General features: G+C 42.5%; 2 protein-coding genes across 5 annotated transcripts in view; one reads left to right on the forward strand and one right to left on the reverse strand.

Annotated features, from left to right (window-relative positions):
* The window catches only part of RPP30 (ribonuclease P/MRP subunit p30), a 31098-nt gene extending 24933 nt beyond the window's left edge, over positions 1–6165 (reverse strand). For both annotated transcript variants that reach the window (XR_009559319.1, XM_030865064.2), the window contains exons 1-4: positions 6069–6165; positions 4515–4570; positions 3909–3965; positions 2627–2701 (exon numbers count right to left, since the gene is read on the reverse strand). Coding sequence is in view for 1 of the 2 variants with exons in the window: in XM_030865064.2 (XP_030720924.1) it covers positions 2627–2701; positions 3909–3965; positions 4515–4570; positions 6069–6150 (270 nt within the window). In the remaining variant the exon portion in view is untranslated. The remainder of the gene's footprint in view (positions 1–2626; positions 2702–3908; positions 3966–4514; positions 4571–6068) is intronic.
* Positions 6166–20360: 14195 nt separating this feature from the next.
* The window catches only part of HTR7 (5-hydroxytryptamine receptor 7), a 93423-nt gene continuing 89377 nt past the window's right edge, over positions 20361–24406 (forward strand). For all 3 annotated transcript variants that reach the window (XM_030865062.2, XM_030865061.2, XM_060286197.1), the window contains exon 1: positions 20361–21237. In XM_030865062.2, the coding sequence (XP_030720922.1) occupies positions 20693–21237 (545 nt within the window). In that variant the 5' untranslated portion in view covers positions 20361–20692. The remainder of the gene's footprint in view (positions 21238–24406) is intronic.

Raw genomic sequence — 24406 nt, forward strand, 5'->3', positions numbered from 1 at the left:
TTATTTGAGATAGAAAAATCAAATTAGATAGCTGCTGCTCTTACAAGCTAGTGGAGGAGCTTGCCAGAAATTTACTGAGCACCTGCTGTGTGTGGGGCACTGGGGATACAAAATCACTTAAGGCATATGTCTGTTCTCAGTGGAACTCACCATTTTTTGGTGAGATAAGAAATACACGTGACTAAGTGTGATGTGATTAGGTTCACAATGAGAATACTGTTAAATACAAATTAAACTGCTAAGCATGCAAGAAAATACCCGAGAGTCCTAAGACAGAAGAAGAGGAATTTATCCGTTAAAGATTGTTTATAAAAGAAAGTCTCAAACTTATATGTGTATGCATGTGAAAAGGCTGGAAAAATATATATTCAAGAGTACAATCTCTGAGTGATGAGATATGGGATATTTCTTCTTTGCCTGTTGGCACCTTTAAAATTTTTTACCTCTTATTCTGCAAAAAGAAAAGCCATGATAAAAATTAGAGGAGGAAAGAGATAGGTTGAAGAGAAGCAGCAGGTACTGTGCTTGAGCAGGTAAGAAAACCTGCTGGGCAGATGTATGCTGAGACAGAGCAGGCTCCAGGTCTCAGAAAAAGTCAGGATCCAGGACTCTTTGTCCTCTGCTTGCCCACTCCCATCTGGGATGTGGAGAAATAGGGGCCACAAGGATGTTCATGATAACAAGAGAAAATCAAACTCTTCATGACCATAAAAAGTCAGCTCCATTTATGTCTCCCTGGGCTTAGATAACCAGAATGCTGCCTGCAGTTGTATGAAATCCCAAAATTTGGCTTTCTGTAATTTCTTTAGCAATGCTAATGTTAGAAAGGAGGCCAGCCCTTCCTTGATTACTCCTGTTCTATGATAGAGGAGGCCATTCCAGCTAAAGATGAAACAGCTCACCTTCTCAGAGATCTCACTTTCTCTCTCCCTCACTGGACCCATCCCATCAGCACCAGGCATTCTCAAGTCTCCATCTAACAAACAAAATCTAGACAGCAGGTTCTCATCCACCAGCCTCCCTATGCCTTCTGTTCCTCCACAGAAGCAATTTTCTCAAGCAAAGTCAGCAGCACACACTGGCTGCATGTTCTCACGTCCCTATCATTTCCGTGGAAATGGCTTTTACTAAGGCAACCAATGACCTCCACGTCATTAGGAGACTTGCCCATTCAACACATGTTTTAGCCCTTCTCTGACTTAACTACTTAGGCACCTTGATGCTGCTGAGCCTTCTCACATTCCTCGTTGTCCACCTACTTCTCAGACAGTCCTGCCTCAGTCTCTAATCCTAGCTCATCCCTCATCCTTTACTCCACCATTAAATACCGAATTTCCTCAGGGCTCTGTCCTAGACCTTCTCTTCCCACATATTTTTACCAAGGAGTCTCATCCAGTCTCATGATTTCAATTACTCTCTACAGGGTGACCACTTCCAAATCAGTATCTTTAATTAGGGTCCCTCTTCTGAGGGTCACACCTTTTTTTCCAACCCCCCATTTGACAAGCTCCACTGGAACTCTCACAATAACCCATCACGTCTGAAACGTGATGATCTAAACTTACTTCTCTTTCTATGTCCCATCTCAGGAAATGGTACCATCTACTTACCTGGCTGCTCAGGCCAAGGCAGGGAGTCATCACCTTCTATCCAATCAACAAATCCATCCAAATCCTGTCAATCCTCCCGTCTCCCCCGGCCCCAGTGCCTCTTAAATCCCCTCCTTTATCCCTTCTAATCTAGTCTCTATAATGCAAACTTCATAACTGTACTCCCTTGGTTAAAACCTTCAAAGGCTTCTTCTAATTGCTCACCCAGACCCACCTCCCTAACCTCATCCCAGGATACACAGCTCATCAGGCTCAACTCAACTGGTGTTTCATTTTCCAGAATGCACCATGTTTCTTCTTGGATTCAGGACCTTGCATAATCCATTCTGTCTGTGGAAACATTCTCTCCCTCACTTGGCACCTATAACACTGATTCTTCTGGCCCCTGTTTGAACATCAGCTTCCTCGGTGGGCCTCCTGTTGCACATTCCCAGGACATTCCTTATTTGCTACCTCCCACTTTTTAAACATTCCTCCCATTTTTATTTATTTTTAATTTTTAATTTTTTTGCGATACGCGGGCCTCTCACTGTTGTGGCCTCTCCCGTTGCGGAGCACAGGCTCCGGACGCGCAGGCTCAGCGGCCATGGCTCATGGGCCCAGCCGCTCTGCGGCATGTGGGATCCTTCCAGACTGGGACACGAACCCGTGTCCCCTGCATCGGCAGGTGGACGCTCAACCACTGCGCCACCAGGGAAGCCCCCCTCCCATTTTTAAAAGGATTGTGTCTGTATTATTCATAGCAATATCCCCAGTACCCACCTATGTCCACTTCATGTAAGTTCAATGAAAACCACTTGCTGAAAGATTCTTTAATTGTGGTATTCTTATACATGTGCCATGAGTAGAAGAGATTCTGTTATACTATGTGAACTCTGAGCTAAGGAGAGCAGTCAAGTGTCACACACTGGGGGTCGGGGGAGATGGAAGAATGGGAGGAGTTGGAAAAACAACAGTATTCAGCAGAAATCAATACAACTTACAAGGCCAAGAGAGAAGAAAAACAACTAACCTACCAAAACATTGCAGTGAGATGGATCCGAAACGATAATTGTCAGTCTAGTTAAAATCTTAATTGGTTTTGATTTTCCCTGTAATGAAAAAAGCACAAAATAGAAATGACTGATTTTCCTCCTTAGCAGTGGAAAGTACTCATTAAAAGGTACTAACAATAAAAGATAGTGAAGATCAGTAAAACCTAGTCCTCACTCTCAAGGAATTTATAATACAGGTGTACCTAGTTTTATTGTGTTTTGCTTTGTCGTGCTTCACTGATATTGCATTTTTTACAAATTGAAGGGTGGCGGCAACCCCGTGTTGAGCAAGTCTACTGGCGCCATTTTCCAACAGCATTCGCTCACTTCATGTCTCTGTGTCATATTTTGGTAATTCTCCCAGTATTTCACACTTTTTCATTATTTTCATATGTGTTATGGTGATCTATGATCAATGCGAACCGGGCCCCTCGCAATGGAAGTGCCGAGTGCTAACCACTGGACTGCCAGGGAATTCCCTGATCACTGATCTTTGATGGTACTATTGTAATTGTTTTCAGTGAAAAAAACCATACCCATATAAGACATCGAACTTAATCAATTGTTGAAACGACAACAAAGGATTCAGAATATTATATAAACTTAGTTGATAAAGCAGTGGCAGGGTATGAGAAGACTAACTCCAATTCTGAAAGATCTGCTGTGGGTAAAATACTATCAAACAGCGTTGCATGCTACAGAGAAATCATAGTGAAAGGAAGAGTCCATTCATGCAGCAAACTCACTGTTGTCTTATTTTAAGAAACTGCCGCAGCCACCCCAACCTTCAGAAACCACCACCCTGATCGGTCAGCAGCCTTCAGCACTGAGGCAAGACCCTCCACAGGCAAAAAGATTACAACTTGCTGAAGACTGAGATGACGGTGAGCATTTTTAAGCAATAAAATATTTTAAAATTAAGGTATATACATTGTTTTTTTTTTTTTAGACGTAACGCTACTTCACACTTATTGAACTACAGTACAATGTAAGCGTAAATTTAATATGCACCAGGAAACCAAAACATTCGTGTGACTCGTTTTATTGTGGTGGTCTGGAACCAGACCTACAAGATCTCTGAGGTATACCTGTACAGCCACAGAAAAAGAGATGTACATAATGTTTCATGGAAGAGCTGAATCTTCATGGAAAGCTAAGACTAGTAGACAGAGGAAGGGGCAGTACAGATTAAAGAACCACATATATGACTGGGCATGTCTGAGCTGGATGAATAAGTACTATGTTTCTTAAACAAAACACTTACCTGTACAATTGGCAAAGTTGTAAAGAGTTCAGAAACAGCTACTGGTTTTTCAATTTCCTACAACAAAGAAGAATATTTTTTTAAAAAAGCTAATTTCTGGCACTCAGAAACACTAAATAAGTTGTGTGTATGTGCATGTGTGTGTTTTTTAACGAAGAAAGCTAAAGCAGAGAAGCAGCTGAGAACACCAATGGATAGGAGGGATGAACAATAGTTGTTAGAATGAAACAATCTGTAAGGAACAGTTGTTGGCCTAAAGGGAGATATACATATTTACTAGTATGTTTGGGAGGGAAATCAATTAGTAATGAGTCCATGACAGTACAATAAAAAAGATTAAATATTGTGATTACAGTTTAATGAATAACAATGCACTTTTAAGAAGTTATTGAAAGTTACTTAACATCAAATCAACTTTAAGAATCCTTATACCATGCCCTAGCACTTCACAAAAAACTATCATTTGTACAAATACGCATCAGCTCAACTATTAACATTAAAATAAGATAATGCACAAAGAGTGCTCATCTGTAGCTTCAATATTACCAATATACACAAAGTAACTATAAATGCTGGTTATTATTAACTTAAGAAATTGTATTTTACCTGTTTCTTTTCCTTAAATTCAACAACATGATTGATGGCAACAACTGAATAGCCCACTGAAAAGAAAAATCGAACATTCTTGTTAAATACAACAACCTCTTTTACACATAAGCTCATCCCAATTCGTGTCAAGACTAGAAGGTAGTAAGAAGAATGGTTATGGGCTCTGGAGTCAGACGGCCCATTTTCAAATCTATGCATTACTACTTAGAAGTTACTTAACCTTAAGTTTCAAGTTCTTCGTCTGCCAAATGGTGATAATAACAGAACTCACCTTATACGACTGGCAGGATTCAATGAGATAACACACAAAGGATGTTTTAGAACAGTGGCTGGCACAGAGTCAGGGCTTTGTTTGACTTTGGTGGTGTATCATTAGCATTATACCAAAGACACTTTGCTCAACTCCTTTAAACCATCATTCTCCTTCGTGTCCTTTTGTTCATTTTCATCCCATCACATGTATACTTTTTCACCTTCATTCTTACTCGTTTCTTTTGCTTTTTACCCTTTCTACTTCAAAGGCCCTTTTGCTAAGGAGAAATGTAGTAACGACTCCCTCACACCACTGTCCACATACGCCTCTGAGCTACCCACCAAGAGACTGGGAACTCTCTGAAGCCAGGGCCTTGCTTTATCAGCCTCAACACAGCCTTGTTTTGGACATGTGGACTATCAAAAACATGCCTAAATCATGACTCCAATCTTTAAGTTATTTAAACACCAATGGGAACAACAGGATATTAATATTAAAAGATAAAGCATATTAATGCCAAAATAGTGGTCCCCCCTCTCATTAGTTTGTCCAGTTTCCTTCTTTTCTTCCTCCCTCAATTATTTACTGAGCAACCATTACTTAACAGGCCCTGCAGAAACCTCTTTATTTTTAACTCCCTCTATTCCCACGTAGACATTTTACAGTCTAAGGAAAGAGACAGCAGTCGCGATTAACTCCAGTAATTAAAATGGGGGTCTTAACTCTCAGAGCTTTTGCTTCCCTTGGATTCAAGTATGCGTAACATTCTAGCATTTTGGCCATGCTGCTCCCCTCTCACGCTCCTAGTATGTCCTCCGCCCCCACCAACCCTCCCTCTACAAAGTATAATTCAAACACTCGCGACCCCATGTCCCTCCCTCACTTCTCGGACCCATAGGTGCACCAGCTTCCTGCATCTGAGTGTCAGAACACTGTCGTGAGACGCAGGAAGGGGCGAAATTAAAAGCACTGACGTAGGAGACTATACTTGGAAGCCCTGGCTTCTGCCATCCATCAGCTGTGGGGCCCTATGCAAATTCCTCGCCCTGTCAGGGCCTCAGTTTCCTCAATTCGCAAGAAATAAGGAGCTAGACTGGGTAACAGCTCCCCAGTGCTTTCGAGTTTCCCGCGCCCAGAATCAGAGCGACACCGCAGGGGCCTCGGCTTCCAGGGACAGCCAGGAGACCCCATGAGACGGGAATGAGGCCCGCCCGGGTCCCTCCCGAGCGTGGCCTGACAGTCTGGGGGGACAGAGAGACTGGGCAGGCACCGCGGCCCGCGAAGCCGGGGAGACTCACAGTGAGCAGCAATCTCCACTAGCCCGCGCAGCGCCTTCAGGTCGGAACCCGCCCGCAGGTCCAAATCCGCAAACGCCGCCATGGCGAAATCACGTGACGGTCGCGCGCCTATCTGCGCAGCCGCCGGGCCCGCCCCCTCGGGCATGTCGGGAATTGCAGTTTACCTGCGCGGTCTGACCCCCCCCCCCGCCCCCCCCCGACTCCCGTGGACTAAGATCAGCAGGTTCCTCGCTCGCCTTCAAGTACCGGCGGAAATTAGTGTGTGGGAATCTACAGCCTCACTTCAATCCTTCTTCGTCTTTTTCCGAATGAGAATGTTTGGTTTCTCCCGGAGGAGTTCACATCTTCCACCGTTCCTCCTATGAAATAATGTAGAAAGTGATTCTTTCAAAATGTACGTATACAGCATTTATTGAGCGCCTACCGTGAACCAAACCCTTTTGCTAAGGGCCGGAAACGCTTAAAAAGTAGTAGGGAACCCGTTTATCTTTCCCTCCCCTAAAGTCCATTCCGTTGTTTATAAAATGGACTTAACGGGGAAATGGAGAAACTGACCTAAAAGAGGACTGCCCGAGAAAAAGGTCTTTTTGCCCAATCACAACTGGCGGTGCCACAGCACGGTACTCTTTCTTACAGTCAACGCTCTCAGCCACGAGATGACAGGATTCTCTCTAGGATGAGCGGTTAGCTCCAACGCTGGTTTAGCCAAAAACCGGTTAGACAAGGAGGGGCAAAATTAAAATGTTTTACAGTTTTCCATCTAAGAAATGTACAATCAAATCCCACACATTTGATGTTTCCACATTTTTGAACTTCGTGTAAGTGAACTCTTCTTAAAGATTGATAAATCAGTGATCCGAGAACATAAAACTGTGGAACTATAGTTTACATCAGTGCTTCTCAAACGTCTGTGATGAAGGGCCAGGTCGCTGCCGCCCCCTGCCCCCCCCCCCAATTCTTCTAGGACCAGTACGTGGTCCATTGTGCATTACCAATAGGCAGATCTGTCCTCAAAAGACTAATCTAACATCTGAACTGCTCTGTACTCAGCTGAATAAGAGGAGTCCACTAACTGGGGGCTTGGGCATCCAGACAATGCCTAATGGCTGTGAAAGTTTCTAAACATTTCCAATTTCTGTGCTAACTTGCCACAAACAATACACAGTCTCTGGTCTATAGGGCCACATCTTGATTTGTACTCCTCTTCATGATTTCTTTCTTGGTCTCAGAAGAGAATTTTAAGAGGGATCTGTCCCATGTAATAGCATGTAATTCTCCTTTTGGTTTAATTTAGTAAAGATGAAATCTTTTGCTTTCCCAATACTTGGTATTTCCTGAGTAAGAACAGAAGAAAAATGTACTTCTGCAAATAGAACAAAGTCATATAAAGCAAACCCTTTGCTTTTCATCAGAAAACCTGGTGTTAATTTCACAGGTCTTCACCTATGACCACAAAATCTAGATTGGCCAGAAATATGTGTGGTGAAGGTGAATAAGATGACTCATTATTTGATGCCAGCATTAGACTACAAAGAGCTTCTTTCTTTGAAAGTCATGGTGCTGTTGCTGTGAACTGTACCCTTTAGACTTCTTTTCTCATCTTCACCCTGGGCTTCGGTGACAAGGAAGAAAAAGGGCAAGAAGGAAAATGGATGGATAACACTTGAGCACTTTACTGAGGGCAAGTCTATTTGCTAAGTAATTACCTACATATCTATTTAATTTTCAAAGCAACTGTGAGTTAAGTCCTGCTTTTTAGCAACATCTGCATTTTACATCTGAGTCATCTAAGGCTTAGTTAATCATGGTAGACCTACATTTGGATCCGGGTAGTTTGGTTCAGTTCTCACTTGGTGTACTGTCTCCTGGGCAAAGCAAGCAGAGAGGAGAGTTGGAGGATAGGAAGGGAGGAGGAAGAGAAGAAGAGGGAAAGGAAGAAGAGAATGGAGGGCTGGAGGAAGAGGAAAGAGGAAGTAGGGAAGGAGCGGGGAGGAAAGGATGGAGATGGAAGAGGGGAGGAGGGATGGGAAGAGGGAAAAGGGATGATGGCATAGGGGAGAGGAGCAGGGAAGAGGGGTCAGAAGTTGGCCTGGGGGGCTGGGTTCCTAGAGCAAAAAGGATCTGGAGTTAGAAGACCTTGGAAATTTCTGACTGGAAGATAATTGTACTGTATAATTACTCTACAGACTTCCTATCTACTGTCTGATTTAATCCTCACAACCAGCCAATATTGTTATTGTTATTCCTATTATATCAAGTAGGAGTCCTGGGCTCAAAGAGGATGACTCTTCAGTTATTTCCTCTTCCTTAGGGAGCTAAGAAAGAGAAAATGGGCTTTAGCATCCAAGGCCATGTTCCAGCCCTTCTGGGTCTTCCTGAGGGCCTCTCTTGGGCTGGCCCCTCAGTGTCAGTGCATGCTCAGTTGGTCTGTGCCCTTATCCTCTTCTGACTTGGCTCACCCTTCCTGAGGGAGCTGAGAAACACTCCTCTGGGCTTCCTGTCCTCTGTCAGCTTAAGGCTGAGGTGGGGCAAGGCAAGAAAGCAATATTATAACATGACTTGCACAGGTGTGTCAAAAACATCTGGCAGGGTCTTCTTTTCCAGATTGAGGGAGAAGTTTGGGAGATTTGGAGGGGATATGGGACAGTTTCCTGGAGGAGGTGATGCTTGAATTAAATTTTGATGCATGAAATCGAGGAGCAACAAGATTCAGAGGTCTGGCATGTATCCAGAACTGGCATAAATTAGGTGGTACTCAGTAAAAAGTTGCAGATTTAATAAATGAACCCATGACCTCTTGTTTACCTTCATACCCATGTCAACCCAGTTGTAGCACTGTTGGATGTATTCAATTACCTAAACACATGGCCAGAAATTCACAGAACTATGCATGTGGTAGACTGGCATGATACACCAGCAACCCAAATAGAACACCCCCTCTTGTTCCCAATGATGGAGCACTTACTGGAGCTCCTGTGCCGATCAGAAAAAGATGCCCTTCCTCCGACCAGACTCGCATTTGCCCCTGTTTATCACATGGCTGGTAAGTCTGTACAGTGAATCACCTGCCCAGCTTTTCCCAGGGGCCCTGGTAAAGCATACTAGAGGAGTTAATTGCTAAGTCTAGAACTCAAATGGGACTCCACAGGACATCACCAATTCAAGGAGCCTCTCTCAATAATTCCTCCCTCAGAAACTCCCCTTACTGACCTGATAGCATAAGAATTTGTCCATCTTCTAGGCTGTGAGTATCCCTGCTTGCAATGGTAGGGGTTTTTTTTTTTTTTTTAAAGTGCAATTAAGATGAAAGTGAATTTTTTTTATATCTATGTGTCTATCAAAAGTTTGAAAACGAAACACAGGTGAAGAAGTCTAGTGTATTATAAAAATTATCATTGTAAAAATAAGGAGTATTCCTACCTTTTTAAGATGCAAAGTGTGCCTGTGACAAAAGAATACAACTTAAGACGTTATTACGAAAGAAATCAAAAGAGCTATGATTGGTATCTGGAAAAGATGTGTGATGGAAACGGATGGAAAGAAAAGGGCTAAAATTTCAATATGGTTGTTTTTTTAATGCAAGTAAAATAAGTGATTGTATTAGTGTCAGGGTCCTCCAGAGAAATAGAACCAAGAGTGTGTGTGTGTGTGTGTGTGTGTGTGTGTGTGTGTGTGTGTATGTATATATATATCGAGAGAGAGAGAGAGAGAGAGAGACAGACAGAGAGGAATTTTTAAAAAGAAGCGACTTGTGTGATTTTGGAGGCTGACAAGTCCCAAGACCGGCAGTTGGCAGGCAGGAGACCCAGGAGAGCTGATGGTATAGTTCCAGTCTGAAGGCAGGCAGGCTCAAGATTCAGGAAGAGGTGATATTTCAGTTTGAGTCCACTGAAAGGGGAACACCCCTGACTCAGCTTGAAGGCAGTCAGGCAGGAGGAATCCTCTCCTATTAGAAGGGTCAATCCTCTTGTTCTATTCAGGTCTTCAACTGATTGGATGAAGCCCACCTACATTATGGAGGTTAATCTGCTTTACTCAATCTACTGGTTCAAATGCTAATCTCATTCAGAAAAAAACTCAGATACACAGCCAGAATGTTTGACACTTATCTGGGCATCCAGTGGCCCAGTCAAGTTGACAGAACCACTGCAGTGATGCTGCCTTGAATTGTTGTGGATTTTTTTTGTGGGGGGAAGTATAGTTGTTTTACAATGTTGTGTTAGTTTCTACTGTACAGCGAAGTGGAGTTCCCTGTGCTATACAGCAAGTTCTCATCAGTTATCTATTTTATACATATTAGCGTGTATATGTTAATCCCAATCTCCCAGTTCATCCCACCTCCCCTTTCCCCACTTGGTGTTCATACGTTTGTTCTCTACATGTGTGTCTCTATTTCTGCCTTGCAAACTGGTTCATCTGTACCATTTTTCTAGATTTCACAAATATGTGTTAATATACGACATTTGTTTTTCTCTTTCTGACTTCACTCTGTATGACAATCTCTAGGTCCATCCATGTCTCTACAAATGACACAATTTTGTTCCTTTTTATGGCTGAGTAATATTCCATTGCATATATGTACCACATCTTCTTCATTCGTCAATGGACATTTAGGTTGCTTCCATGACCTGGCTATTGTAAATAGTGCTGCAATGAACATTGGGGTGCATGTGTCTTTTTGAGTTATGGTTTTCTCTGGGTATATGCCCCGTAGTGGGAAATTGTTGTGTATTAAGTGAAGAAAACAACTGCTCAGGCAACTAAAACTTTGTTTTTTTTTCCTGAAGACTAGTTTGCAAAGAATATTTATAGAAGGCAAAAGAAAGAACAGGTCCTAAACAGAAACTAGCATTTGCAAACTCTATTCTCAGTATGTTGGAAATATAGCTTAGAACTTGCAGGGTAAATTGCATGAAAAAACTAGGTTATTTCTGGCATTTTCTATTACAGTTGATAAGTAAGTAGATATATAAAAGTTGTGTTGAGAATTTTGATATGACTAAATATCTTTTGGAAATGGTGCTCAAACAAGGCACATCATTAGGAAGTGGCTTATTTTTGTGTATGGAGAAAAATTTTGAGCGTTTTAAAGTAGACGTGTTAGAATTGGTAACCATGACTACAGATGGGATTCCTGCAGTGGTCAGTGTTAACATCAGACTCGTGAAACATAAGCACAATGTGACATTTTGTCAAGACACAGAATTTTAGCCAATTTATTATACTATAGGCCAGAACCACTTTGAGCTTTAAAACTTAAAATCTATACAAATGATAGCCATCATACTTGACCATGACCCACAGTCTGTGCTCAAAATAGCTGTAGTGCATATAGTGGATGCTGAGAAAATTTTGAACTGCTGAAAGAAATTTACTTATTGATGCTATCAAGGAAAAAGATATCCACCTTGGCTCACCAGTGGAGGCTGGACCAGATTTGCTTCTTTTGTCGATGCTATAACCCCTTTAAATACTCTCTTTTCCCACCTTTTGAAAAAGCATATAAACTGATTTGTTCATATATAGCAAAATTGTGTCTTTGGCAAAATGATCTGGCTAGGAATAATCTAGCTCATTTTTGGCATAGAAACTGGTTTCTAGATGTGAAAATTATGGTCTAACCTCATAGTGCAGCACCAATGTGGAGTTGAAAACTGTGATCCAAAAAAGATACTAAGATTTAAACCTTGAAACTTTATGGCAATCTGCTTAATTTGCCCTTCTCAATTAATATCACTAATGTGATTAAAAATTACAAAAGGAAGTTTTTCTATTTAAGCACCTACATAATAGCCTCAATTTTGCATCTTGGCCCACAAAACCTAAAATATCTACTATCTGTTGTAAACTACAGAAAACGTTGACTGAACCCTTCATTATTTTTTTAAGTATTTTATTCAAGTATAGTTGATTTACAGCTGTAAAATTACAGCTGTGTTAATTTCTGCTGTACAGCAAAGTGATTCAGTTATACATATATATATACATATATATGTATATATATATATTCTTTTTCATATTCTTTTCCATTATGGCTTATCACAGGATATTGAATTGTAGTTCCCTGTGCTGTACAGTAGGACCTTGTTTTTAGCTGCTCAACCCTTTTTAAATCAGAGGTCCACAACAGTGTTCAGACCCTGTATTCTACCTCTCAGCTAACCCTAGGGGGGCACTTGAAAATTTGTGTGGGTATGTTTTTTTTTTTTTCGCTTGTCATAGTAATTTGTTGTTTTAATCTTATCATTGTCACTATAATTGAGAAGTGAGGTGGTTGACACTAGCTTTTAGTGGGAAGAGGCCAGAAGTGTTAACTATGCTGCAGTGAATGAGAAAGTCTCATACAATGAACACTTGTCCCTCATCTTGTATGACTTTGGAATATCAAGCCAGGCATTCACATGGGGTAGAGCTTGCTTATCACTACCTGAGCCTAGAACCTAAATAGGTTTTACATATAAAAGCACGGCAATTTTTCCACAATTTTTATAGGCACAGAACTTTCTAGGAGTATAACTATTGAGTAAATGAGGGAAGATTGTACTTTTCTTTGCTTGGAACTATGAGAGTTGGTTGGAACTACATATATAAGAGAACTATAAGAGTTGTTCCCAATTTCAAAAAATTATGTCATTGCAGCAACACTACTTTTGTTATTCGAGTTGACAATGCAGCACACCTGTATCACTCTGCGTTTACAGCAGTCACATTCATGGTGATTCATATATGTACGTATTACCAGACATACCCACACATACATCATCTTATATGCTATCTGATATATGTTAAATAAGTAAATATATTTATGTATTTAGCCCTTACTTCAAAATAGTATGCATAAGTTAGAACTATTGACAATATTCAGTTAGTTATCTTGTCTATATTTAAACATTTAAGAAATATAAACATATTTGTTATAAGTAGATATAGGCATCTGCTATATTTTTGATACAGTGGTGCCCAAGCATTCATATACTTAAATACATATTTATTTATTCTCTCCTCTATCGCTACAAAATATTTTATTTAAAAAGCAGGTGCTATGGACTGAATGTTTGTGTACCCCCAAATTCATCTGCTGAAATTCTAACCCCAAATGTAATGGTACTTAGAGATGGGGCCTTTGTGAGATAGTTAGGTCATGAGGGTGGAACCCTCATGATGGGATTAGTGCCCTTGTAAGAAGAGACATGAGAAAGCTTGCTTCTTCTCTCTTTGATCTCTGCCATATGAGCACATAGCAAGAAGATGACCACCTGCAAACTGAGAAGAGGGTCCTCACCAGAACCTGACTTCCCAGCTCCAGAACTGTGAGAAATAAATTTCTGTTGTTTAAGACACCCAGTCTTTGGTAATGTGCCATAGCAGTCTGAACTGACTAAAACAGGGGGTTCTGAATCTCATAAGTTGAGAATTTGCCTCAAATATAAAATCCATTGTCCAAAGAATTTATCTGTGTTCAGAAGTATTTTTATTTCTGCACAATAGTCTTTGGTTATAAAAATGAATAAAACTAAATATTGCTTCCAGTTGGAGGAATCAAGGTTGGATTCTGTACTGTAGACAACGATGCAAAATAATAATAATACCTGAAACTAACTCTGTACTTTATTTTGGTTCAGGAAAACAATTTATTAAGTTTCCAGTCTAAATCAAAGGAATAGGGACTTCCCTGGTGGCATAGTGGTTAAGAATCCACCTGCCAATGCAGGGGACACAGGTTCAATCCCTGGTCCAGGAAGATCCCACATGTCGTGGAGCAACTAAGCCCTTGTGCCACAACTACTGAGCCTGCGCTCTAGAGCCCACAAGCCACAACTGCTCAGCCCGTGCACCACAATTACTGAAGCCCGCGCACCTAGAGCCTGTGTGCCCCGCAGCAGGAGAGGCCACCATGATAAGAAGCCCGAGCACTGCAACGAAAAGTGGCCCCCGCTCGCCACAACTAGAGAAAGGCTGTGCACAGCAATGAAGACCCAACGCAGCCAAAAATAAATACATAAATAAAAACTTTTTTTAAAAATTTATAAATCAAAGGAATACTGATTTTTAAAAAATCAATTAAATATTTTTATTTCTCAAGTTGTGCATTTTCAATTTAAAATGTAGTCAATAACATAGTTTCCCAACCTTAGCACTGTTGCCATTTTGGGCCAGATAACCCTTTGTTGTGGGAGGTTGTCCTGTGCCTCTAACTACTGATGCCAGTAGCATCCGTCTGGTTTAATAACAGTAGATGTCTCCACACATTGCCAAATGTATCCCGAAGGGCAAAATCCCAGGCCAGTAATATTTAAGTGTTCATGCCAGGTAATTGTAGGGTCAGTGTCTGATTTTTGGGGAGGGTGGTTTTAGAAAGTGAAAGGAATACATTTCCTGACTATAGGGAAGATGTGGTTTGCTTTTCCTCACGTAGTAGGGACCCTCAAGGAAGCGGGCAGACCTATTGCGGGATGGGTGCTCCGTTCACCGAGGGCCATGGACCCTTAGACTCTGGGTGTACAGCCTCAGTCAAGGTTCCCATGCTCCTGAAGGACACAGGAGCAGCAGTACTGCTTCGTGGGATTATGTGGGCTTAGACAACAGGGAGAAACAGAGCAGCCTTGTGGAATGGTCTGCTTTGGGTACAAGACTCCAGGTCCATCAGTGGAACCTCAGGGTAGGGCAGGGGAAGAGGGAGCCACAATAATGACGAGTTGAATTGCCCATCAGATAAATAGGGTGGGGGCTCAGAATCATATTTAATTTTAGAAAAATATGACACTTCTTACAGAGTAAAGTTCATATGTACCTTGCATGGCACACGTGATTCTTTATGATTGGCCCCCAAGAAGTCTACCCTCGCCGTTTCCAATGCATTTTATATGATGCAGTTATGGCAAGTGTTCCACATGTTAATGGACCCCTGCTGGCACTGCACTCCCCTTTGCTCCAGTCTGCTGATGAAACTTCTGCCTGAGGGGAAGTGTTAGCTCTGTGAATTCTTTGGTCTCCCCAGGAAGAGCCAATGCTTCTTTCCTCTGGACTCCCACATATTTGTTTCATACTTATGAGGCTTTTCATATTGCACTGTATCTAGTCTGTCTCTTTCACCAGGTAATGAACACCTGCAGAGTGGAGAATTTTGCCTTATTTGTTCATCCCTAGCACTTAGCACAGTGCCTATTAATATATAGCTGGTACACGTTTATTGAATGACTGGATCAGGGATAGTTTTGCCTAAAAATGGGGACATGAACATAATGGCAATTTCCATATCACATTATTTTGAAGACTGTAGAAGGATTCCTAAAATTCTACGGGGGATTAAAAAATGTAGTATAAGATGCAGCCTATCAATTCTTCAATGAAAGACTTTCTTACTTCTTTCTATTCTACTTATCTTTAAATACCACATGTCCCTCTATCTTCTGCCCAATTCTCTGCTACTCTTTTGAATAAAACTACTCCAAAAATTGTATGCCCTCCCAGTTGCTATTTTCTCTCTCCTCATGATCTCTTGAACCCATTCTAGTCTACTTTTATTCCTGCCACTTCACTGGAATAGTTCTTTCCTTACTTGGCATTTGGCCGAGTTCATCAATTTCTTCTCCTTGAAACATCTTCCTCCCTTCCCTTTGAGCATCCAATCTCTCTTGGTTTTCCTCCTAACTCAATGGTCTCTCCTCAGTCTTTGTTGGTCTCTCTTCCTCTCCCCAACCTCAGGATGTTGGAGCATCCTAGGGTTAATTCCTCAGGCTTCTTCTCTATCTGCTCTTCTTCTTGAGAGATCTTCTCCTGAACTTGTATCTGACTATATGACATCTCCACTTGGATGTCCAATAGGGTCTCCAACTTAACGTGTCCTTTTTAAAAAGAACTCCTAAAACAATACCTGGCATGTATTAGATGCTCAATAAATATTGACTCAATCGAGTGAATGCTCATATTATCTGTTTTTCTTTAAGGTGAAGGACTTAATTTTTCTTTCAATTAGTCCTTCAGATTTGGACCATGGAAGCTGACATTGTCCAATTTGTTCCCTGAAAAGAGCTTTCCATGGAAGTTCTCTCTGTGTGGAATTTGTATGAGGAATAGATTCACCACTAGAGGGTGAGCATGTACCACTTATATTTCGAGAAGGTCACGGTAAGAAAAAATGGAGTAATTAGAAAAATAAGTTAAGTGTTCTTGGATCTATCCATTCTCTGATTTTCTGTTCATATATTCTTGCTGTTGAGGAAAAATTTTAAAGGATACATTTACTTTGTAAAGAGAATGAACATTTTCTAAATGGAACCAAAGGAAAAAAAATACATTTTTCTAGTTAGCATTAAGGGAAAATGCAAGTGAAAGTATCACAATTAAAGGACACATATATCTGAATCAAAACAAAACTCACCATTCACTTTTAAGATGAGGAATTATTTTAAATCATGAACGACTCTTGGTTATAGGCATTTTTCTACATTTTGACAAACATTTATTGAGCACCTAGTATGTAGCGGGAATAAGAAAATATCCTTGCCTTTGGGGAGTTCACAGTCTGCTGGAAAAGACAGTCATGTAAACATAAAGCGTAATGCACCAGTAAGTGCTATAATAAAGATGTGTAGAAAGTGTTTTAAGAGCCTTCAGAGCCTAGAAAGGATGAGACTAGCCATGGTGAGGGGGATTTCACAGAGATGGGGACATTCTTGTGTCCCAGACTACCATTTATCCCAACTGGGCCTCCCCATATCTCTGTTGACAGTTGCTAGGATGGGTGTTCTGGCTCTGTGCTACTGCTCTACAACCCAACTGGTACACAGTGTAGGATTTCGATATTTATACACACTAATCTTAGTACTATACCTATCTAAGCACTGTTTTCCTAGTCTTTTCTCATCCAATTCTGCGGTCAACACCCAGACAATTAGTTTAGTTGAGTGAACCAATAGGGTGTACAAGTAAATAGCTGAAAAACTTTGGAGAAGTGCAAGAGTAGTCCTGTAGAAAGTCAGCCTCATCGGGCATTGGAAATTACTAGAGCCCCAGTCAGCATGACGTTAGTATGCTTAACTGACCAGTGTGTTGCCAATGCATCCTATGGCATAGAAAGCTTTATTTTCCTTGTGTTTCTTAAATTAAATCTAGACGGTCAGAGTATGCTGGTTTATGGGAAAATAAACTCTCCTAAGCTTATGTCCTCCGGCTGGGTATGTGTGGGCCTGCAGAGACATGATTCAGCACATACCTTTAGATGAGCCAGAGGTGTACCTACAGGAAGAAGAGCTTATAAAAAGACAATAATTCTTTTTTTTTTCTTTTGCGGTACGTGGGCCTCACACTGTTGTGGCCTCTCCCGTTGTGGAACACAGGCTCAGCGGCCAGGATCACCGGCCCAGCTGCTCTGTGGCATGTGGGATCTTCCCGGACCGGGGCACAAACTCGTGTCCCCTGCATCAGCAGGCGGACTCTCAACCACTGCGCCACCAGGGAAGCCCAAGACGATAATTCTTATTGTAGGATGCGGTTACTCTTCTGTACTCACCCAGAACAGTTTTGAGTGCAGGAGATTGCCAGTTGGAAACCTCAGAAAGCTGTCGTTTCAGGTGCCCTCATTGACAATTTTAGGAAAATGCTGTTATAGGAAATGAGAGTCTATACAAGGTTTGGTACTTTTTAAAATAGCAGAGTTATTTTTTCAATGAAAGAAATTAAAGGGATTAAAAACTAAAGATGTGATTTGATTTAGATGCCAACCCCTCTCTTATTATCTCCAATATAAGAGCCAGAGTAGGGTGGCAGGGGGAGGGGAAAGGCAGCAACACCTTGATACGGATTTTAAAACCCCAGGAAACCAAGGGCAAAACAACACATTTAGGTGAATGTTTACGTATTTTTATGAATATTTTGTGAAGCTGTATCTTTAGCTTTTTTGTGTGAGAAAATTGTGGAAAAGGATAAATGAGATTTTAATATTTTTATTAAGATATGATTATTTGTTATTCAATGTTAGAGGGAAACAGAATTCCAAATTGTTCTGTCTGGATTTTGGAATGATACAATGATAGATGAAATTTAAACTCAACATAGCAACGTAATGCTGCAGAAGCTAAGATTTTCAATAACTGTGTTTATGCACTGTGATAGCTTATAAATTAAAAACCTAGCAACTCTTAGGAAATACACTCAGCCATCACCAGGGATAATATAAGTGACTTCTGTATAAAAAGGGGAGTTTGGACCTGATGCTATATTGCAAATGGAAGAGGAAGTAAATTTGAAAGTAGTATTTTACTGATTATTTGGTGCATTTATATGTCTACAATGAAAAAACAAAAGCAAAAAACATCAGAAGCAGCTATGAAACATAAGTGGGCTGGGTAAGGGCTGACCAGAGTGTAGGGGGCAAATTATATTGACTTTAAACTCAAATAAAAAATATTGCTTTTCAAATTCTTTGTATAATTAATTAATGTGGAATATTACTTAAAAGAGCCAAGACATAAAGTAAGCTGACCCTGATTAGAGTACTCAAGGGGGATAAAAAAATGAGAAAAGTCAAAATGAGTTAAAATAAGTTAAAAAGTTAAAATGAGAAAAGTCCCAAGTAGCTTGTGAAATTTGCCACCTTAAGGAATTTTTAAGAGGCCTTGAGACAATTCTAAACCTCAAAAACCAAAAACCTGAGACGTTTCAATGCAGTCATGAGTGATTTTGGACAAGTCATTAAACTTGTCCCAGCCTCTATTTCCCTCTCTGTATTGCAGGGTGAACAAATGGTTTCTCAGATGCCTTCCAGCTACAAACTAGTTTTCTTTTGTCTGAAATTATGTTTAATACTAACTTAAGTAAGGTTGAAGAAATTTCCTCACCCATCCTCTTAACCATGAAATAGTATTTTTTTGTGGTCTACATGTTACGCTGCACTCTTCCTCTGAATGTGTTGATCTGCTTACCCCAGACAGAGGAGAGCCGCTGACATGTTCACAGTAGTGAAAGAGCTGTCAGCATTGGCCCATGATTTAGGGATTTATTTCTTCTACTTAAAAAATTTTTTTTTGGAATGTGTAGAGGGAAGAATATGAACATAGTAATCAGATAAACCTGGGTTTGAAACCTCTTACTTACCAGCTGATTGCAATAGCAACTGTGTTTCCTTATCTGGAAAAACAGGGCTAACACCCACCCTGAAGAATGAAGAGTGTCACCCAGCACTCACGTCAATACATTTTGAGGTTTCTGTTCCTTTTCTTATTTATGATCCGCTAGGGTCTAACTAGAAAAGAAAACAGATTTGATTATTCTTAGTCTTTAGACTAAAGAAATCACTGCTGGCTTCCGATAAAATCTTTAAACAAAATGGAGTGAAATAAGTCTCACACATAATAAAAATCAGCCACTCTGACAGGGTTTCAATACCAAGGGGATTTTAGGCAATAGGCATTAATTAAATCAACATACACACCCAGGATTCTGCAAAACATTTATAACCGGTCATTTCTTCTCTTACGTGCAAGATTTCCAGAATGCCATGGGAGAATTAACCCTCATTTTAATACATTAGGCACTGAAGTCTGAATGTAAAAGCAGCCAAGGTCTATTTTCAGAGCTGAGAGGCCTGTTTCTAGACGCCTGGAGTGTTGGTCACAATGGGTTTAAGCCCTCTGGAGGTCCCTTCCCCAGAGCCCCCATCTCATCCTAGGTGTCAGGACCCGGGCGTCCCTCCCTCTCCCTTTTCTCCTTCTGAGCTCCCACCCCCACCCCCATTCAGCCGCTTCTCTTTTCTCCATCCTCGCTTTCTCCCATCAGTGGTCAAAATAGGAAACGGAAGTATCTGTTTGTTGCTTGGTGGAGTGCTAAGAAAGGTTTATTTTAAATCAAGATTAAAGAAAAAAAAAAAATCCCTCCCCGGATTCTTCATTTTGCAATGAGTCCGAGCGTCCACGGGCTCCCTAGTCCTCCCCCACCAAACTGTCGTTCACTAGTGAGGAGGTTCGGGTCTGTCGGAGGGAGTGTGAGCCTCCTGCGGAAGATCCCCGGGCAAAGCAGCTCGGGATTCCGGGAGGCACGTGGAGCACCGCTCCCCGCCCAGTGCCGGGGCGCGCGGGAGAGACGGCGGCCCCTGCCCAGCCGGGGAAACCCGTCCCGGAGCCCGGGGCGGGCGGGCAGCGGCCGGCGGCGGCGGCGGCGGCGACGGGGACGCGGCGCGGTTGCCGCAGGGGAGCGGCGGCGGCGGCGGCGGCGGCGGCGGCGGGCGCGAGGGGCGGGGCGCTCTCCGCAACTTCTGCCGCTGCCTCCCGGGCGCTCTCGGCCGAGCCACTCGGCGGCTGAAGTCTGCGAGTGGTACGAGCGGTGCGGTGCGGCCAGCCGAGCCCGGCCCGCCGGCCCCCGATCCCGCGCGTCCCGGGGGTCCGTCGGGTGCTGGAGGCGCCTCCCGCAGGGAGTCCCCGGGTGGCCGCGCTCCCGCGTCGTCCGCTGCTGTTGGGGGACCGGGACGTGCGGGGCCGCAAGGCCGAGCCGGGGCGCCCTCCAGCGGACTGCGCGGGCCCCATGGCTGGGCCGAGCGGAGCGGAACCGACGAGGTGAAGCCCCCGGGCCGGCAGCCGGAGCGCGTGGCGGGGGCGCCGGCTCCATGGGCAGCGACGCACAGCGGCACGATGATGGACGTTAACAGCAGCGGCCGCCCGGACCTCTACGGGCACCTCCGCTCTTTTCTCCTGCCAGAGGTGGGACGCGGGCTGCCCGACCTGAGCTCCGACGGTGCCGGCCCGGTCGCGGGCTCCTGGGCGCCGCACCTGCTGCACGGGGTCCCTGAGGTGACGGCCAGCCCCGTGCCCACCTGGGACACACTCCCGGACAATGCCTCCGGCTGCGGGGAGCAGATCAACTACGGCAGAGCCGAGAAAGTTGTGATCGGCTCCATCCTGACGCTCATCACGCTGCTGACGATCGCCGGCAACTGCCTGGTGGTGATCTCTGTGTGCTTCGTCAAGAAGCTCCGCCAGCCCTCCAACTACCTGATCGTGTCCCTGGCGCTGGCCGACCTCTCGGTGGCCGTGGCGGTCATGCCCTTCGTCAGCGTCACCGACCTTATCGGGGGCAAGTGGATCTTTGGCCACTTCTTCTGCAACGTCTTTATCGCCATGGACGTCATGTGCTGCACGGCCTCGATCATGACCCTGTGCGTGATCAGCATCGACAGGTAAGGGCCGGGCTGCCCCGTCCCGGGGTCCGCCTGGGGATGTGCTGGCAGCTCAGCCCCACACACTTGCCTTTCTTGGTCGGATAAACCAGACTCCCCTGCGGGAGGAAGGGCTGCGCTTAACCACCCCCCCCCACACACACACATCAACCCGACACCAACCAAACAACTTCAGTTACAGCGTAGCCTATATACACCTTTAAAAGAAGAGCTCGAAATGTTCTGGTTTACGGTAGTGAGAATTTTAAGACCAAAGTTAAGAGTATTTTAAGCGTTAGAAGTTCCACCAGGGGGTTCCTTGTCTTGGTTTTCAGAAGGAAGGGATTTGATCCTCTCTGAGCCTGACAAATCCTTGCTGTGAGCCTGAAAGAATCAGTTCTTTAAGAAATCCGCGGGAGAAGAGCCACCTTGCTTTCCTGATTGCACAAGCTACTTCTCAGGCCAATAAAAAGACCTAGAATGGCCCCAAAATTGGGGGGTCTACATGTTTTAACGTTGCACCTCTGTGATTGCTGATTCTGAGTCACATTCTTTTGGAAGTCTGGTTTTACCGTCTGGCAAGTCTGTCTGTATCCTCCAGGCTTACTGGAGCCTTATTCCCTGTCTGAATGGTTGGTTCTAGCATTTCATCATATCCCTTGGGAATCTTCTCTTGAGAACTCCCCCACTGGAGTAATTGAAACAGAGGCTGACTGTCTGTCAGGGATGCTGAGGGAAAAAATTCCTGTCTTGGATGTCAGATTGGAATAGGAGACCTGCAAGGTTTCTTCAGACTCTAGGATTACAAGATTCTGCAGTGGAGCTAGTCGTTGGTCCTAGAAATATTGTGCAGTTGACAACTTGAAGTACGGTCCTAATGCTCTGGCAACAAAACAACTCTCTGCTTCTCTGGAGACTGAAATAGTAAAACCTTAATATTCACAGCTGGAGTTTTGCTAGTGTTTTAAAACCAGCACAGGCTGGTATCCTGTTGTGTTTAATGATACAGAGAAACAGTTGCTTATTTTCTTAGTGGACCTACAGAACCTTTAAACGTGTAGACCTTACAGCAAAGGAGAAGTAATTGATGCCTCCAGACTTAAAATGAGAGTGTCTCAAAGGATGGTGTAGCACAAAACTGAGGTTTTCCTCCTTTTCCTCCCTGTAAACACTGCTATATTGTGTGTGTGGGTTTTTTTTTGTTTGTTTGTTTTATTTTTTAATATTTAACATGTTGTGCTATTTTACTGCTTGGCCAGGGTTTATAGTTACTGAAGGAAGGGGATATTTTCAGGGAAGAAAAATACATTGTATTTGCATTTAGTTAAAGATCTAGATTATTTTAAAAAATTGATCCTGCCATTTTGTATGTTATGTTAGGAGCTTCTAATAGCAAACAAGGAATTATTTTTAAGAGTAGAGCATGAACTGCATACGTGAGAATATTAGCTCCAAACTTGACAGCTGAAGTTCTGAATGACTGTAGTTAAGCATGACCACAGATATGCATTTACAGTCTGACTGCAGTCTGGCTGTGGCAACAGGAACTGGGAGAGTGCACTCAATATACACAGTAAGTATATGCTTGAATTATAAGCGTAAAAATCCGACTGTTCATCCAACGAAAATGGTGCTTCTTGCATGAATGGAGTCCTTTTAAATGGAACTTAGTGTAATAAAGCGAATAACAATTTCTGCTGCAAGTAATGCATTTATAAGCTTTTTTCATTTCATAATTGATAAATGATAAGCAAACAGCACAGTGTGCTAATTTGTCTCCTAGGATGACCAGGTTTGGGTGGGACCACGCTGAGATTCCTGTACATGAGCTAAAGGTTTTCTTTACTCATGATGCACATGTGACTTAGCAGCAGCAGGAACATCTCCAATACAGAGATGAGGTTAATCCTTTCTTTTTTTTAACATCTTTATTGGAGTATACTTGCTTTACAATGGTGTGTTAGTTTCTGCTGTATCACAAAGTGAATCAGTTATACATATGCATATATCCCCATATCTCCTCCCTCTTGCATCTCCCTCCCACCCTCCCTATCCCACCCCTCTAGGTGGTCATAAAGCACCAAGCTGATCTCCCTGTGCTATGCAGCTGCTTCCCACTTGCTATCTGTTTTACATTTGGTAGTGTATATATGTCAATGCCACTCTCTCACTTCATTCCAGTCCCAGTTTACCCTTCCCCCCGCCTTGAGAATGTCCTCAAGTCCATTCTCTACGTCTGCATCTTTATTCCTGCTCTGCCTCTAGGTTCTTCAGAACCATTTTTTTTCTTTTTTTAGATTCCATATATATATGTGTTAGCATATGGTATTTGTTTTTCTCTTTCTGACTTACTTCACTCTGTATGACAGACTCTAGGTCCATCCACCTTGGCCAGAGCTTCTAATTTCTTTGTCAACTCTATCCTTACGATTGTCACAAATTGTGTTAACATAGGGATGAAGATTCTGTCTCTTAGTTTTTTAATGAGAATTGCCCCATTGGTGAATTCTGCTTAACAGTTATCTTAGAAGATGAATATGTCATTTATTTAGATAAAATGAAGAATTTATAGCATCGGAAGACACAGATTGCCTTTCTTCCAAGAACACACAGAACTAAAAATGAGAAAAAGGAAAATGCATTTGTTATCGGTTGACTGATAAGGTGCATTATTTCTATTTTTTCTTCAGTTCCATTGTGGAATATGGCCAATGATATAAAAATGTGCTAAGAAAATATGACAAAAATTTAATCTTCCTTCATTCATTTATCCATTCTCTCTCGGGTACCTAATATGTGTTATGCTATGCTTCGTGCAGCATAAGCAAAGATGAATAATAATATTCTGAGCCCATGCTATGTTACAAGAATTTGGTTACCTGTTGGGCATTTAACCTGTCTAAAATGGAACATTTGATTTTTCTTAACCCCTCCCCACCATGCTGGGTTGCTTTTCCAGCCTTTTCCAATGGAATTTCATGCCCTTCTTCTTCACAGGCTTCAACACTCTGATCCCCATCGTTTATAGATAGTGACCCATGATCATTGAAAAAGTAGCAGCCATTGGATGGAAACTACTTTGTCTTTCCACCACCAAACGATTTTTCCTGCATCTCTACCCTTTTAATTTCCTTCCAGTTAAAAAACAAGAAGACACTGTATCCCAGCAAAGACCAAACCACCTGCACTT

This window comes from Globicephala melas, chromosome 16, assembly GCF_963455315.2.
Source record: "Globicephala melas chromosome 16, mGloMel1.2, whole genome shotgun sequence".
Taxonomy (NCBI): Eukaryota; Metazoa; Chordata; class Mammalia; order Artiodactyla; family Delphinidae; genus Globicephala; species Globicephala melas.